Here is a 17,795-nt window from a genome sequence, read left to right as displayed (position 1 = left end):
TAAAATTGTTTTATTAACAAGTAAGACAACGATTGTTGCAACCAACTCACATGAAGTAACAAGCTGCAGTCTAACAGTTCTTTTATCTAATGAAGATGACCAAACGTCATAATACGAAAAGTATTTCCGACCAGGCATAGCATAGCGCGGCTCTAGGTGAGATATCAAGCGGCAGAATCCTTCATGTTCAACAACCGAAAATGGTTGGTTATGTAGCGCAATAAATGCCATTATTTTGGTCGTGATTCCTTTTGCCTTCGGGCTATTGCTGTTGTACTTTTGGTATACTGTCTTTGCTAGCTCTGCTAGTTTCTTATACTCACTGTACTCGGGCGGGTGATATGCTCTTAGTGTCGTATCAGGTTAGTTGTCTTAAAATTCTTTGTGTTGCTCCCCCCACGAGACACATTCGTTTTACAAACATTGCAAATAGCATCGACTTGATCTGGATCATATATTTTAAAACACTTCTCTCAATATCAGCCAAATGAAAGGAATATCAGCCGATCGCCGATCACATATTTAGAACGGAAATCGGCCGATTCCGATCTATAGTATTATGTTTTAATACTGGCGTGAGTAAGCTTGTTGGGTGGATGCGTTCTGTTATTGGCTTTATATTATGTCATATGTCTTTACCATGGAACCAAATTCCATGCCAAGTATTGAAAGGTGAAAGACGAAAGTTATTTGAAGCTGTTATAACATTTCAGGTATGTTAAATTACAATATCCTGAATTGCTTTGTTCCCTAATTTCTGCTTTCCCTTCCTCATAAACAGAATTACTTGCATTTCTGAGGACATGCACACTGTGATCCTCAATAGTGTGGAGACTAAAGGGTATGTCAAAGATGTATGTCAATCATTACCATCTACTAGAGCTGACAAAACCTCTTTTTAGGGAAATTGTTGTCTTGGAATAGACTTTTAGATACTGTCACGTGATTAGCAAAAATTGGCCTAGTCTGTGTTAAGCAATATAGAAATCCCTCAAATGCATTGCACTGTGATTGTGTATACAGCCAAGAAAAATATGATTTTCACTCATGTGTGAAGAAAGAAGAGGACGATGTGCATTAATCTGGGTTTGATAATGCCTCAATTAAGTGTGTTGATCTCCACATTATTGAAGGCTTCATGTCTGTCAGGTAAGCTGCTCGTAAATTAAGAAGCTCTGCTTCAGCAATCAGCAGATACGTGCGGTTAAACAAATATCCTCTATTTTGGCCATGCCAGTTAAGGCGGGAGATGACCTATTTGATCAGAACATGATTGTTACATTGCCCAAACTGTGGCTTCTCAGTGGTTTCTTGACCACAGTGGAAAAGGCATAATGAGCTCCAGGTAGAAACAAAGGCAGGTGCAAAGAGTGGCCAGTGTTTGGAACACAGTGCCTATTAAAGGTGAACTTGTTTCCTTCAAATCTGTAAACAATACTGATTGTATTACTACAGTTACTAAAATAGGCCTCCTCTCCTTTGTAACTTTTCTTTTGTCTCTGTGGCTGCCTTAGGAACCTGCAGTGGATATGCAATGAATGCACCTGTTAGAATATAGAAACATAGCAAGTGTAAAATGTAAATTAGGGATTAGGAAAAAGTGAATTTGACGTGAAAATTTGAATATGAAAAATGCTTCAAAGTCTCTGGCCAACCATAGAAAGGTCCAGGCGAGAAGCACGTATGGAATTGTTTCAGGCTCAGCAAGGCCTGGTTATGGGTTGCCATATGGTGAGAGAAGAAGAGAGGGTAGAGACTCAAAAACAAAATATTTTCAGTCCCATTTATTTAATAAGGATAGTATCTTAGAAGCTGTGGCTTGGCTGTGTTTAGCTTTAGCTTGAAAAATACAGAAAACCTGCAAATGGAAGATTACACTTTTGGGAAGATTTTGATGCCTGCTTTACTTGCTGTTGTATTTCCATACATTATTTTTTTCAACAGGCTGTACTTTATGGAAACAGTGGTAACCTTATTCAGCCTCATGCAAATTAATAAAAGTTGTAAAATGAAGCACAGCAGTATTAAATATGAACATTTTATTATAAAGGGTTAAAATTATTGTGAAGCCCTAAGCTGTTAAGTTAAAAGGGTGTTTTTTAAAAAGTAATGATTTTGTGATCGCAAACACAGACAATTGTCCATTGGTCAACATGTCAAGCCAGAATGGTAAACTTGACAGATGTCGAATGCATCCCCTTCCACACCACAGTGTCGCACCAAATAACGGCACGCGTCAAATCAGTCACGTTTGTGTTGATCAGCTAACAGTCATGGGTCCCCACGAGCACGATCGTTCCCAAGACACTGGTGTTCACAAATCTTTGAACAGAGTAAGCGCTAATCTTTCACTTGCTTATAATGAGCCTGCCTAACCAATGATCTGATTTACTCAAGAGTATCAGGCCCTCTTCACTCGCGGGCCTTTCTCAGTTTGAATATAACACTACTCTCTGCTGAAAAACAATGTTATTTTGACTGTGAAATTAATACTTATTTCGGCAGTGCAGTGGCTTTGTGGCTAAGGATCTGCGCCTGTGACTGGAAGGTTGCCGGTTCAAATCCTGCGGCCGGCAGAGGAAACCTACTCCGTTGGGCCCCTGAGCAAGGCCCTAACCCCAACTGCTCCAGGGGTGGAATAAAAGTAATCTTATCTCTCTCTTATCTGATTTGTGAAAAAGCAGTTATACCTCCACTCTCATATGCTCAGAAAATCCAGTTATCCAGGTGAAAAAATATTTACAAATAATTGAAATTTTTCTTTTACATTATATATTACCCTGATAACCTCCATGTCCTCCTGTAGGCAAAATTACATGGGAAGGTGAGGAAAAGGCTAGCAGAGAAGTGTTAATAGTCTCTGCTTCCTGTGTAAATAAAAAATAGAAATAAGTTAGAACATTTAAAAAGCTTCCAAAAAGGTTGGACTTATATATATCCTTTAAAAAAAAGTTTCTTATTCACACTGAGTGGGATTTCACTTTTTATTCATCTCAAGTGAATCTCAATTTGTAGGTAAAAAAGGGTCCCAACATTCGTGAGGGTCTGGTACAGAGAACAGGCACAAATAGGCAGACTGACATATAGTAATGTACAGTATTAATATGTCCAACACTATATACTTTCGCATAATCTACTACAGTATATAATACCTGTGGTTAAAAGAAATAGGTAATCCTCCCCTATATGATAATTAAAGTGGTGATGTATTGGCTTTAAGTTAATTAAAATAACGTTGATCAACTAAAACAACAGGAATCACAATAGAAATGACAGGAATCTGCTCAAATAAAAACCATGCATCCCTGCGACCGGCAGATGTCTGCATTTTCTCCTTCTGCCTCCGTGATTAATGAAAATGAAAAAAACGAAAATGAAAAAGGCAACAAAACTGCCTGTAAAGTCATCTCCAGCCTGTCATTCCCCATGCCACCGACACAGGAACGGGACTGTTCTTTACAGTAAAAAAACAAGACCACTGTAGATGTGGAACCAGGGAGAAACTCACTCACTAGCTGGATTTGTCTCACGATCCTAGTCTGTTAAACTGCTCATTTGAAAACTGCGGTTAAAAAAAACTTTTGGCTCGGTTTTATTCTGCTCTGCTCTTCTGCCACAGAAGAGCCCATCTGCCAGAGTGAATCGCGAATTTGTGAACGTTAGATATCAAGACCCTACTGTACCAAGGAAATGATGTGACTCGTTGTAGTGCATGTCCATGTAAACTATTTCAATACCGGTATGTATTTGGAGATCTTGGCATTCTAGGACCCGGGTATCTTGGGTTTCCAGGTAAATACCCCGACATTCCTTGTCCCCTAGACACTGGCGGTCTCGTCAGGGCAATACGGGGTGGTGGGAGCCCTGCGTGGCGCATTCCTCGTCCTTTTGGAGGGTACAGTTGTCCGTTGTTCTGTCCAGGACAGGATCTTTCCCCTTCTCTGCTTGCTACTTTCTTCTCTGACAAAACAAAGAAGTGGTCCCCAGTATCATTGATCACCTCATCAGCAAAGAATGGGAACACAGGAAAACTGCCATATTTTCTTTCTTTTTTATGCATACGGAAAAGGGAATAGAAAGATGATTGGACTCGAAATTCACAAAGGATAACAGAATATGACGATTTAAGGACAGTGATTAATTTTCCTCTAACGAAGATTACCAAAGATGTTAATACGACACTCATATTTCAGTATTGACTGACAATGCCTTAGATAACAAGTCTTCTGATGGAATTCTTTAAACTATTTAGATCATATGAAATACTTTTAAAAGTACTGTAAAGTACTAGTCAAATTAATTATTTATAATTATTTGACTAGGGTCTATCCCTTGAAAATATTTATATTAAAATTAATATACTATCTCTATAAATATATAAGATACTTAATATTTTTATTTAGAAGGATTAGGGTTCTAATAAAATTTTATTCCGAGAGAATTATTGAAATTTGCATGTGTGCGTTTTTTTATATTAAAGAAGATCCTTTTTAATAGTGTGAACATTTATATAACCCAGTTTCTGTCTTTATCTCAAACTACAGTAGATCAACACTAAATATGTAAATGTTACAAAAAATATAACTTTGTATCCTACAGTATGAGAACACCTTACCTTTTGTGCTGTTCTGTGATGGTCTGCTGTCCGGTTCGTTTTGAGCTGCTTTTTTAGCTTCTTCTAAATCGCTAGCTGCCTTTAAAGCAGCTTTTTTGTTCTTCTTTTTATTTTCTTCATTTTGCTACATTAAAAGCCACAGGAAGTATAATTAAGACAACCACATCTGCTTTGTATGAACTGGAAACATACTCTTGGATAATGTTATTGGAATGCAGAATGTCACACATGTGCTGCAAGCTGGGTTGCATGCCTCTCTTTCAGAAATTCTATTCCCTCAGAATATCAAAATACATAGATCAATGTAAAACTTGTATTTATTGTATTTATAAAGGGGAATGCAGTATGCCCAAATGCAGTATGGGATTATAAATCTATTTATATTTTTCATACATCCCTTACTATAGGTGACTGATCAGTTCAATTGATTCAATTCTCACCCTCTGATAGCAACAACTGTGCTCCAAGGTGTTGGTGATTTTTTGTATGAATGAAAAAATGAGATTCAAGCTAGTGGGTTAATCCTGATGTTACATACTATAGCTAGCACAGTTCTCAGTATAAAGAAGCATACAAATATTGTCTATTCCGCTATTGATCCCAAAGGTTCCCAGAGCAGATCCTTTCACATCTAGATCAGTCTCCATTTCATCCACTACTGATGTGCTGCACCCACCCACGGGAGGTGAGCCAGCTGTGATCCATTAGCTCCTTCCCCACCCAGCAGATCAGCTGAACAACTAAGAAATGACTTAACCGATTGAATGAATTAGTAGCCTTGGGGAGAGCAGGTGGTAGATGCTTAGGATGGAATTTAGCCAGGTAAATATGCAAACCTTTCAAAAAGTACCATGGCAATCTTTAATGATCACGCAGGTTTAATGTTTCGTCGGAAAGACAACACGGTCTTCCTAGTCACCATGCTGCGGCTGACAGAGCAATACTACCTAATGTCCCATTAGCATCACTTGCTAACTCCATCTGGCTTTCCTTGGAAGTCACCCCTCCCAATACGGAACATGTCCAGCCTCTCAGATCTAACAAGATCGGGCCTACAGGTTGATAGCCTGGCTACCACAGTTCACACTCCCCTTCTATAATCAAATCAGAGTAGTAATAACCCCTTCAATGACTAGTTATGTGCATTGTGAAAAATTCATATCTTGAAATCTGTGACAAAGCTCCTCAGTCAGGTTTTAAATTGGCTTTAAAATGTAGAACAACAGGGCACAATTTCCAGTTATTAACATGGCTCGTTTTGTGTGAAATGTAATTCTGAAATAATTCAGCAACATTCAGTATAGAGTACTTACCGTCTGAAGTTTCTTTTTTAAATCAAGGTTGGCAGCCTTGTATGCCTTAGATGTTGACTGCAGATAATAGATTGCCAATCTTTGATAACAAAAAAATATTAACATTTTATATAAAACTATAGTATATAAAATCTATTTTAAGTGCTGGTTAAAATAAAAGAGAACAAGGACAAATCAGTTGTAAGACAATGGCACTTTTATGTATTTGCTAAGAAACTCTGAAAGCAAAATTATTTTCAGATGGTTTTGTAGCTGGAATGTTTGGTTGAAACTGTAAGGAAAGGGTAAGATGCAGACCAATCCTCTAATCAATCACCTGTACTCTAGGGTATAAATACAGGACTTTAGTCTACCATGTCAGTATCCTTTTTCTAAATGACCTTGTACCAAGTTCACTGAAACTGCTAAGGTTAGCAATCTGGTAGTCAGAAGCTAATTGGTTCATTTTATAAAGGGCTAACAACTAACTCATTCATGTGTGTTAAAGTCAAAAGTGTGATTAAGGTATACATCAAAGATTGACTTACACCATGAGCAGTATGAATGGAAGAATCAATCCAGGGTTTGATACATAGCTGAAGACCTTCCCAAACCAGGCTGGAAAATCATTTTCTAGTGTCTCTTGAATGACGTCAAACATCCTGTTTTTCCCACTGAAAAAAGGGGTTAATTGTAGGACTTTATTTACCATACTTTTTAAAAATGTGCTTATGACAGCCCTACCTCCTCAAAGCTCACGAGATTTGAGGACAATCACAATGGACATGTAAAATATCTGTGCTGGGAGACTTAAGTCTCCCAAACTGTCTTCTACGCAACAACAAAAATCTATCATAATGAATCCCTTTATATACCACACTAGTCTAAGTTAAACCGATGTGAATGTGAGGCTCTTAGAATGAGGCTCTCACCCCTTCACCAATTATCTAATTCATCAATTAACTCATTACATGCGAACCTACAAATAGAGGCCTAAACGTCTTCCAGCGGCAAGTCAGCTGAAACTATTACCTTTTTACTTGATAAAAGGTATTTTTTTCAATTCTTCCATCCATAGGTAAAATTCATAAAATGAAGAAATTGTGGTAACCCCCCCCAAAAAAAAACAGAAAAGCAAAACTACTGTAGACTACAGTTATACAGAAGAACCCTCCTACCACTTCAGCAGTCACAGACAGACTAGCATAACTGAATAACCTGGAAAGCTTTCAAAACGTTCAACTTGACCCTCGTGCTTAGAACAGCAGTGGGTTTTGGTGTCAATTTGGATCAAACCGCTATACGTGCGTGATGAGCATTTCTCTGGTATTGGAGTCTTTTTAAAAAGCAATTATGCCTAAATCCCTTAGCCTTGGTGTTGGGTTAGTAAATAAGTAAGAACAGTCAAATAATTTAACAACAGAGGTTGTAAAATATGTGGATTATGATAGAAGAGTACAGTTAATAGTTAAAAAAAAGCTTTATTATAGTAAAGAACTCCAAGTAATCTTTTGTGTTAACATTAAGTAAATAATGCTTTCATGGGTCATTATACAAAGATATGTTGGGATGTTGTGGAATGTGCTCTTAAGCACTCAGGGGTTGCACAAGTTTGTATCAACCCTTGAAGGGGAAAATAAAAAAGAATTAAAAGGGAAAGCAATGATAACACACGATAAACTGGGCAACATACTCGTTTTGCACAGGCAGATTCCTTTATACACTGTTTCCTTACAACATTTACTTATTAGTAGGAGTGAGTGTGGTTGTGTGCTGGAAATGGACTTCGCCGAGCTGTTTCTGAAGATGTAGGTGCCGGTCGGAGCTCAAGAGCACTGTAGACCTATCTTACAGTGCCCTCTACTGGAGTTGTATTGTATCAGTCGTAAGATGGTAAAAGTACAGTATAACAGGAACAAGTGAAATTTAATTCCGCCCAGGAAAGCAGAAAGTAGAAACGCAGCTGTTTCTGCTGTAGAGCTTTTTCAGGGGTGAACCAAAAGCTTCCCACTTGACCTTCGTCATTCGGATCAGGAGATCCGCTTTTCTGCTGAAGCTCACCTGAAGGGCCCGCAGTCGAAAGAAGGCGGGATGGAAACGATGGTGTACACGGTGGGCAGTGTTGACAGGAAGAGGATGACGAGCAGCATGGCCATGTAGAAGTTGTTGGACCCAGAGGCTTTGAAGACTCGCTCCTGAGGAACGTTGCAGCACATTACAGCCCAGCACTGCAGGTACATGGACACATGCAGCCGCAGGACATTGATGGCCGGGAGGCAGGGAGCGTAAAAGGCGCCCATCCTACCGAGAAACGCCGAACACAGTTAACGACACAGTACTTAATCCACATTATTTCAACGAAGTTGTCCCCAGATTGTTAACTACGTGTATATCTTATCATCAAATATGTTTGCACATATATGCAGTATGTGATATGGTATTTGTACTTATATACAAATGAGGATAAGGTTGATTCCATTATTTTTTCAGGACCCATACTGAAAAACGCAAATTATTACATTCTATTGATTTAAGTGTTTGCTTCTTTATATAATATATATTTAAATATTGCTTAAACAGTATATATAGACATATTAGATATATATAGTATCTTACACTACCTTTCCCTTGCTAATTTTACACATTTGTAACATACGTTAAGGATAAACCTATTCGTACAGTTTTTACTATCACGGATGTTAGGCTGTCCATATATATTATCCTGTTGGAAGGACATGCTAGTGCTTACTAGTCTGTCATTATTATATTGCTTTTATAGTACGTTTGGTTCTGAACAGAGCTCATAGTCACTTATCTTTAATAAATGATGCTGCATTGTATATTAATTGGTTTATCTGTGGTACTGTGATACAAAATCATGAAACATTTGTTCATACCATATCATTCCTTGATTGAAAATCAGACCAAGTACATTCCCACTGATATCAAACTCCGAGTAGGATGGCTTTAATTGAGAAAAAAGAAAATAATTAGAAAATTAAGAATATGTGACACAATATAAAGTCATTTCTAAGTTAAAGGGAACTGTTTAATAGAAATTAGATAAAGAGTTGTATCCTCCAGATTATGTTTAACATGATTTACCTCTGGTGTTTTTAATATTTTGATCTGCATCTTCTGGTCTAAATCCTAAATGGTGTTTTCACACTTTGCCAAACAAGGACTATTCAGAATTACAGGTTTATGTATTCCTATGTTCTCTATTTTTCATATAAATTAGATGTGTATTAATTTATGTTACTTTTTAATATAATTAAGTAAATTATCATAATAAGTATAAATTAATAATACTTTAGCATAATTAGTAAATTAGTAATAATGAAACATCCCTCCCTACCTTTTGGAATGAACAGAGCTTTGGAATAATGTTTAAGGCATTAAACTACAATTTATTATACAATATCAAGAGTTTGCCTGTCAAATTGCTAATGGAGCACCCACCCATAAAAAGGTAACAAAACTGAAGTAATTACATGTCAGTACATCTTGATTTTTTTACTTGAAAGGTTGGGGTTGGGATTATTGCATCTAAAGTAGAGGGTCATAGGACTTTTAATATCGTTCATCATAACATGGATATGTATTAAGTACACCAATCTTCTTAATTCATGTTGTCTAAATTAGTCATGTTTGTTGATGACAGGAAAACAAGAGGTTTAGCAAAGAGTGCAAAACTGCAAAAGGAAATTCAAAATGATTTATAAATGAATTGAGATGATGTAAACTGGAAAAATATAGTCAAGTGCAGAGTGTTACATACAGGCTGTATAAACATAAGATGTGAAACCTTGAAGAAGCTGCTTAAGAAAAAGATTTAGGAGTTTACATTGCCACCTCATTTTCATCTTCTATATGGACAATGAAGGAAAGCAAACAGAATCTTTGGATATATACTGAAAAGTGGAAAATGCAAATCAAGAGATGTTATGTTACAGTTGTACAATGCACTGGCCTATCCTCATGTAAAATACTGTGTACAGCATCACTGTGTATTTTGGTCACCATAGTCCAAAAAAGAAATGGCTGTTCTGGAATCAGTGCAGAGATAAGCAATCGGATGCATTCCTGGATTTAAAGGAAAGTCCTACACTGACAAGATAAAATACTTTTTCTGAACCCTGAACTTCAAGGGATTTGATTCCAGTATTTGGAATTGAAAAGGGCATTGCCAAAGTCAACCCAACAGTGGACAGAAATGGAAACTAAAGTGAAGTGCATTTTAAAACACTGAAGTGCACTAAAGAAGGAAAGGTCTTTCTTCTTCATACAAGAGGTATTGTGAGCTTGGGAGAAGCTACCCATTCTTGTTGTTGAAGTAGATGTCCTACCTTCTGTCAAGAAACAGCAATGTGTGATCATTGGATTTAATAGTTTCTAAGAATCAAATGAATAAGATGAGCCAAATGACTTCATCTCACTTGCAGTCTTTTTTTATGCCCTTAAGAACTGGTATCTACATTGCCCTCTGCACTGTACCTGTCTGGACATTCAAGTAAGGCACTGATTTTCGTGGCACATTTTTTAATTTAATACAAAATGTTTTATTGGCTTTTGTGACAGTATTACAAAGAAAGTCTCAACCTGTTTTTCATGTTCATAAACTTTTAATGGAGCAAGTGGAAGTATATTTTTCTCTTTGTGGTATACTATGGTACATCTTATTTAAAAAAAAAACACATTAAACGGGCTCTAGACACCACAAAAAGAGATACTTACAAACCCATACTCCAAGTCCCAGCACCAGCAGTAATTGAGGAATCGTACAAAGACGGCTCTTAGAAAGTCTCCAATCAGGAGTGTTATATATGTGGTCATAGTGTCAGAAATGGTGAGCCGCACAAATTCCTATCAACACATAAAAAAAGATTTTATAAAACATAAATAAAAAATAAATCAGATGTATTAAATTGACCTTTTCCGACGATCTTGTTTCTTATGGTTTATAATGAGTCGACAGCATGTTCCCCTTAAAAACACAAACTCATTACAGGTAGGAGGTTACAGATCAGATTTTTAGATGTGGTTAGATGTGGAAGACAACTTTACATCATTATCTGAATACTTTTTTAATTTCTTGTTTATTCTTTTAAACTGATACTGTGAAATACAGAATTTAGAATAAATTCCACAGAAATGAGACACAGATATATCAGTGTAAAAGAGCATTCTGGACTGATCTGATTATTGCTGAGAGAGCAGCATTAATGAAGTATGACTTCTTGTCTCCCTCCTAACAAATAACTACGGGACAGAGATTTAGGGACATTTTTCCCATCAAGTCACAAACTTAGACTGTCTGAAACTCAATACAGAAATGATTCCCCCAAATTCTATTGAAAATGTAGGGGTGATTGTTGACCCTTCCCTGTCTCCTGAGTCACATGTAAGTCTGTAGTGCATCCTTCTTCTATTTACAAAACATATCCTGTTTAAGACCAATTATTTCTCTTATTGATGCTGAGAAACTAGTTCAGTCCTTCATTTCCTTAACACTAGACTACTATTATGTTTTGCTACCTGGATCTTCAGAAATAACTCCAGAAACTACAATATGTCCAGAAATGTACTGCTCAAGTGCTGACCAAATCTAAAAAAATCTAAACATACTGTATTTCTCCTGTGCTGAAAAAAGCTACACTGGCTACCAGTGTTTCTTTAAAATGATTTTGTTATCCAAAGCCACTGCACAGTCTGTCTTCTGTTTACTTACTTCTATTTAATGGCCTTCAATACCTAACATATGCCTTTCTTTCATAATTTATGCATTGTATTGTGTTATAGGAAAGTAGAGTGCCTTGAGAATTCTTTAATAGAATTAAATTGATTGATTACAATAGCTACTGGTGATTTAATATACCATGTAATTCCAATGTTTGTATAGGAGCTTTCTTTGCTAAATTTAATTTGTTTTACCACCTAGCCATTTTGTATTTTAACGAAATTAATAGATCACCCACCTAGCTAGAAGTTTCTACAACGACAAAACAACTCCAGATCAGTGATGATCTATTGATGTTGACGCTAGTGAAGCTGTAAAATGTATTATTACATCAAAGTAATCGAGCTGTAAATGCTTGTCTCCTTATCAAAGAAAAGCAGTCTCTGCTGTAGTAACATGGTAACTCTTTGCAATGTTTTTCTGTACAAGGAGGTTGTGTTAAACAATATATGCATTGTCATTCAAAGTCATAAGTAGTAGCATTGCAGGGTTTTGTGTCTTCACTTAACAAAACACCCAGATAAAGACATCTCAATGAAAGCCTGAAACCATGTCAGTCAGTTGATCCTCTTGACCTGCTGTAGAAAGCAGTGTTATATATAGAGACATCTGTTACCTGCCCCACCATGGTTTCCCAGCACGGACCCCTTGGCACGTCAGCAGGATCCACTTGTATCGGACGGGCAGTAGCATTGCCAGTTGAAGTCCCATTGTAGAGACCCGCTTCCCATATTGTCATATTGAACTTGACTATTTCCTCCTCTTCTCGCTACAGAATATGAATATAAAGCAATTCATTATCACAGTAGTCAGAAAGATCTTTCTCTCTTTCTCTCTCTCTGTTGTATCATGTCATGATATACAGTATTAAAACAACAAACTACTGTAAGCCATATTATAAGCCTCTCTCTAAAACATTTGTTTGGGATCTTTCCAGCCAGTGGTTACAATTATTTTTTCATTTTTTTGGTTTTCATCTTTCATTAAAATATATTTATTTACCATTTAATTCTAATTCTGATTATATGGACTCGGACATTAGTAGTGTAATGATCTGATTCAATCTGCATAAGAGAACGATGGGGTATCAGTAATATTACCTCAGGGAAATGCTTATCATTACTATATAGTCTAAAGATTAAATGGAAATCTTTAACTACATATTAAAAAAAATGGAAATGTATAACTACACAGTAAAACTATGGAAATCTTTAACTACAGTACATGTTAAATATTAGACTCACTTTAAGATTGATCTCATCCATGAGAGCAATAATAAAGGTGTACAGGTTTCCTAGAAAAAGGGCAAAGATGCGTCCAAGCTGCCACTGCAGAGCGATTCGAGGGTGGTAGTTCTCCAAAGCACTGATGACATCGAATAATGTTGGACAGAACATTCCTAACAATGACATCACCATATTCACCTGACAAAGGAAACACAACACAACACAGTCCTTTACATGTCTGAAGCATTTAAATCATTTCTGTCTAAAGTCAATTTTATAAAAGTCCTCGAGATTAAAAAAAAGTGAGGAACAATTTACTTCTCCTTTTGTGGAATGTTGGAGAAGATATTGTAATAATCAGTAGATAGATATAAATGTTGTGGAATTCATGCTTTGTCATAGGGTGGCAGATGAAGACAAGATGTAAATTTTTGTTAGAACTACATTTCCCAGAAAGCAGTGGGGGGGGGGATGACCTGCCATCTTCTGTCTTCTGATCAATTGGAGGAAGACCATTTGTTGTGTAACAGTTAAAACCAGGAAGCAGGAAGCTTCTTGTCTGGCCATTGACCATTAACACAGGAGGTGAGCAGAGCCTCTGAGAATACATATGAACGAGGAAGTGACTGAAGGACTGACAGACCCCCGGATGTGTGCTTTTTTATTTGAGATAAATTTTTTGAAGGTGTCTGAGCAGGGCTGGCCCTAGCTTTTTTGAGGCCTTAGGAAAAATCTTGGAAAGGGGCCCCTCCAGATCACAATTTGTGCATACAATAAATAATTTTATGATATAATTAGAAAACCTTTATTAACCAGATTTGAAGAACACACAATAAATACGTTACAAACAAGAACAAGAAGCACAAATTTTACAAGGATAACATGTATTGTAACATCGAAAGTAATAAATAGGTAAATGATAGCAAATCATAGCTTACAAATCATTGCACTGAAACCTTTGCACTGAAAAGGAATTCTAGAAATTGATACAGGTATGTAATTAACTAAGTGCACTCAGTAAAAGGTGAGATCAGAATGTCTAACCATATGGGAATGTTTTATAAAAAAACATTCTATAAATAAGATTGCCTAGATTTTCAGGAGGCAACACCATCAATTACAGCTTCATGATAGTAGTCGACACTGCAGGATTGATGCTCATGATGACCAGTCCACTATGGTGGTCTTGTGCCATGGCTGACCCGAGGTATGTTTTATCAACATCAAGAACCTCCTATCTGCTCCTGCCACTGTCACTGGGAGAGCGACTGCAATCCGAAGGGGTACAGGTTGAGTTTACAACACCCCCATTTAATATAACACAGAGAACCCGCAAGGAAAACAATGCATTTCAATGCTGGTTATGTATAATCATTGAACAGTCTTTTTTTACTGTTCATTTGCTTTCACGCTTTTGTTTGGCCGAAAAGCGTCAATATTTAGTCAGGGGACCCACACAGCATACTGTATGTACAATGGCAGGATACTTGAATCTGCTAACTTCCAGTAAAAAGCCTCAAGTAGACTGTGTGTCCAGTTTGAAAATGTGATATGTCTACCATTTACTAATTACATGGATCTGACAGACTCAAAACCAAATGAAATACAAATAACATTCATATGCATATTATGCATTATTACAAAGACTGGAGCATACATCTGTCTTGAAACTACTTATCCTGGTCTTCTTTTCTGCACTTTAGAAACATATTATGTTAAGTTAAGACATAATCCTCAGTTAAGATTGGTCATTTATCGACTGGTCTTCCATTAGGATAATTCACAGCGACAACAGAAAGTGTCGCTATAGTGACTTGAGGGGGCCCTCAACAACATCAGTTGCCCAGTTCACCTATGTTTCTGAGAGAGATTTGTGTTGAAGCTGTGAAGGAGTTCAGCTGCCCAGCTGCATTCATAGAGTGAAAAGGTTTAGTTAGAGCTCAGACAGAGCTAGACTTTTCTTTTTGCTTTTTTTTCTTGCACTTTTAAGAACACTTTTTGACAGGATTGCTGCATTTGTGTGTATCGTTTCCCCAAGCCCTGCCTATTAAAGGATCTCTGTTACCTGAGTAGTATGCCAGGGCCACAACCCCCACAAAAATCCATTCACGTTTGACTTTGATGGCTAGTATTCATCATGCATTTCAACTTACTTCATTCCTTTCCCACCAGCCGTAGTTCTCCAGGCCTTCCAGAGCAAACTTCTGAGACCTCCTCACCACAAAATAGATGAGGTATCCACTCCCAGCGAGGCAGCAGAGTACGAGAAAGTTAGCAAGCACTCGCAGAAAGCGAGTTAAATGAATGTTTTCTTCTTTACGGCTTTCCTGCTCTTCAACAATGGATTCCTGTGAGGAAAAGAAAAGCCATTACAGATTTTAAAGAGACCTGTGCCCTTCTCTGAAGCAAAAACAGTGGCAGTCGGCATTAACAGTGGCAGCTTTTACACAGCACAAAAAGACAAACCAGTGAATATAAGGAGAATGCACTCAAAGCTGAAATGTAGTCTCCTTCAGGTGGTACTGAGGTGCCAGTTCTGTCTAAACTTTGGAACCTAAAAGACTAGACATTTAATCCCAATATAGTCACAGTCAAATCCAATACAGGTTCTTTGAATTCATCTGTCACCTTACTTTTTCTCCTCAAAATAAAGTTAACATTTTCTTCATCTCCCAAGTCTCACCTTGTCCATATTTATGTTCAAGTCAAATTCAGTTAATCTTTAAGAACAATTCAAAAACAGTTCCAAAGGTTTCTATTGTATTTTATTATCATATTTCTTGAATATATAAGTGATTTCTTTTCAATGCACTATTAACTACTAGTAACATGCATGCAGTTACTGATTTAAAGATTACTAAAGAAATTGGGCCTTTTGTCACGCCCTCTGCAGCCTTCTCGGTCCTGTCCCTAGTTTCCGGTCTGCTGTCCTTCCTGTCCCTCTCTTTCCCTTGGGCTATATATTTCCGGGTCTTGCACTCTGTCCTCGCTCAGCATTGACGTTCGGATGTCCTGAGACCCGCCTAGCACCAGGGCGCCCCACGTCCGCTCCCTGAGGGCACAGGTTTCTATACGGCATTCCTGAACTCTTTGCACTAATGAGCCCGGGCCTTTTTCCCGTCTCGCCGCTACGCATATGGGTCTTTTTCCGCTCTCCTGCTCCCCACGGTTAGTCCCTTTGGACGTCCGTGACGCCTTTAAGGAAGCACATTTCTAAAATAGTTCTGTGTAAGCTCTAATTGCAAATTCTATAATATAGAGCAAAGGTAGTGACAGATGAAACTCAGTGATGCTCACAGAAAACATAAGAACATTTTATGGTTAATATATAATGACTCTGAATAGGTAAGGGCATGTCACACACTTTATAGTTTTGAAATATATAGTACCAGCCCTGACTCTGAAGTAAGTATATACACTTTAGGTTAAAAAATAACAGTACATATTCTCACTTAAATGCAAAAATAAATTTGTTTTGCAAAGCAAAAAGATTGTTTTAGTCATCAGATACCTTAAAGCTAGTGGTTATAGAAGCAAACTTGTTGTCTGCTGTCTCAGGATTGCCAATGAGGTAATCCCAGCTGGTGAACATTTTCCAGCTGAAGTTGAAGCTTGTGTCATCACCTCCACCTTCTTCATTTGCATTCCGGGCCATTCTGTGGGAACCCAAAGCTCGCACATACACATTCATTTTTATCAGGTTTGAAATACTATACCAAAAAGCGGCCCTGTACAATTAAATGGCGTGATCATGGCTTTAACAACAACTAAAATTTCACAATTTTTCCTCATCTTAAATTTTAAACATATCTTAAAAGTGGTAGTTAAAGTGTTCTGTGAAGGCACATGTAATATCTCCATGTGCAGACCATGGCTATACAGTAATTGTCGACATTTATCAATAGTAAAACATTAGTTCATTAATTGATTGATTAATTAATTAAAATTAAGCTTAATATATTAATTGTCTTGCATATGAAGAACTACTATATTAAGAAATACAAGAATAAGGAAATACATGGAAGCAAATATCAAAAGAAAGGTGTCCAGGTTTCCCTTTAGGTTTAATTTATGTTTCAGTGACAATTTGGCTGCATGTCAAGGGGCAGATGTTTGGGAGAATACATGTCATGTCATGTCTTTTGCCAAACTGCTTTATACCATACGGTGTCACGGGAAACCAGAGCCTACCCGTCAAGCAATGAGCACAAGGCAGGGTACACCCTGGATTTGGCGCCAGTCCATCGCAGGGCAAGTGCAAGCCAGTCATACATGGGGACAGTTTGGAGGCCACGGTAAAGGCTGAGGCAGGAAATTTGGCCAGGAAACCGGAATAATTCCCTGTTATCTTTAATGACCACTGAGAGTCAGGACCTCGGTTAAAAGTCTCATCCGAAAGACAGGAGAATACATTACTACCAAAATAAAGTAAAGTGCAGCATGTATGACATTTTATCTATCTTATGAACAAACCGTGATATTTAGACCTTTTTCTAAATCTAAACCAATATTGACAACCTAATGTGTCTCCTGGCATGATAAAAGCACTAGTCAGTGCAACAGTTGTGCTGATCCCAGCCAGTTTGAGGTGTTGAAATGATAAATGTAGGTGTTTTGCTATGTGGGGTGTATTTAATGTGATGCAATGAATACTCACGTTCTTATTACTACCATGAAGCTGTAGGCAATTGTTCCAACACCCACTAGAAAGTAGGACAAAGGCATTCGGAACTTAAGCCATCCAACAGCACGCTGATTGTTGTAGTAGCCGTAGAACAATACTGAGTATTGCGCATATCCCTAGAACGCAATGAACAGAGCCATCTCCAGCATGTTTACTTGAACACAAAGCCTTGCTTCAGATAACCAAAACTGAAATCCAAGCAGTAATATTACCTGTTATTACCCGTTATTTGTGCTTA

General features: G+C 37.5%; 1 protein-coding gene across 2 annotated transcripts in view; it reads right to left on the bottom strand.

Moving 5' to 3' along the window:
• Nucleotides 1-2,963: 2,963 nt before the first annotated feature.
• Nucleotides 2,964-17,795, bottom strand: part of tmc1 (transmembrane channel-like 1) — a 52,820-nt gene continuing 37,988 nt past the window's right edge. For both annotated transcript variants that reach the window (XM_069187309.1, XM_069187310.1), the window contains 12 exons: nt 17,531-17,673; nt 16,385-16,529; nt 15,027-15,221; nt 12,892-13,071; nt 12,264-12,416; nt 10,645-10,773; nt 8,805-8,872; nt 7,969-8,208; nt 6,456-6,581; nt 5,929-6,007; nt 4,616-4,739; nt 2,964-3,960 (listed from right to left, as the gene is read on the bottom strand). In XM_069187309.1, the coding sequence (XP_069043410.1) occupies nt 3,731-3,960; nt 4,616-4,739; nt 5,929-6,007; nt 6,456-6,581; nt 7,969-8,208; nt 8,805-8,872; nt 10,645-10,773; nt 12,264-12,416; nt 12,892-13,071; nt 15,027-15,221; nt 16,385-16,529; nt 17,531-17,673 (1,812 nt within the window). In that variant the 3' untranslated portion in view covers nt 2,964-3,730. The remainder of the gene's footprint in view (nt 3,961-4,615; nt 4,740-5,928; nt 6,008-6,455; nt 6,582-7,968; nt 8,209-8,804; nt 8,873-10,644; nt 10,774-12,263; nt 12,417-12,891; nt 13,072-15,026; nt 15,222-16,384; nt 16,530-17,530; nt 17,674-17,795) is intronic.

The sequence above is a fragment of the Lepisosteus oculatus genome, chromosome 3 (assembly GCF_040954835.1).
Source record: "Lepisosteus oculatus isolate fLepOcu1 chromosome 3, fLepOcu1.hap2, whole genome shotgun sequence".
Taxonomy (NCBI): domain Eukaryota; kingdom Metazoa; phylum Chordata; class Actinopteri; order Semionotiformes; family Lepisosteidae; genus Lepisosteus; species Lepisosteus oculatus.
This window is presented reverse-complemented; position numbering and strand designations above follow the sequence as displayed.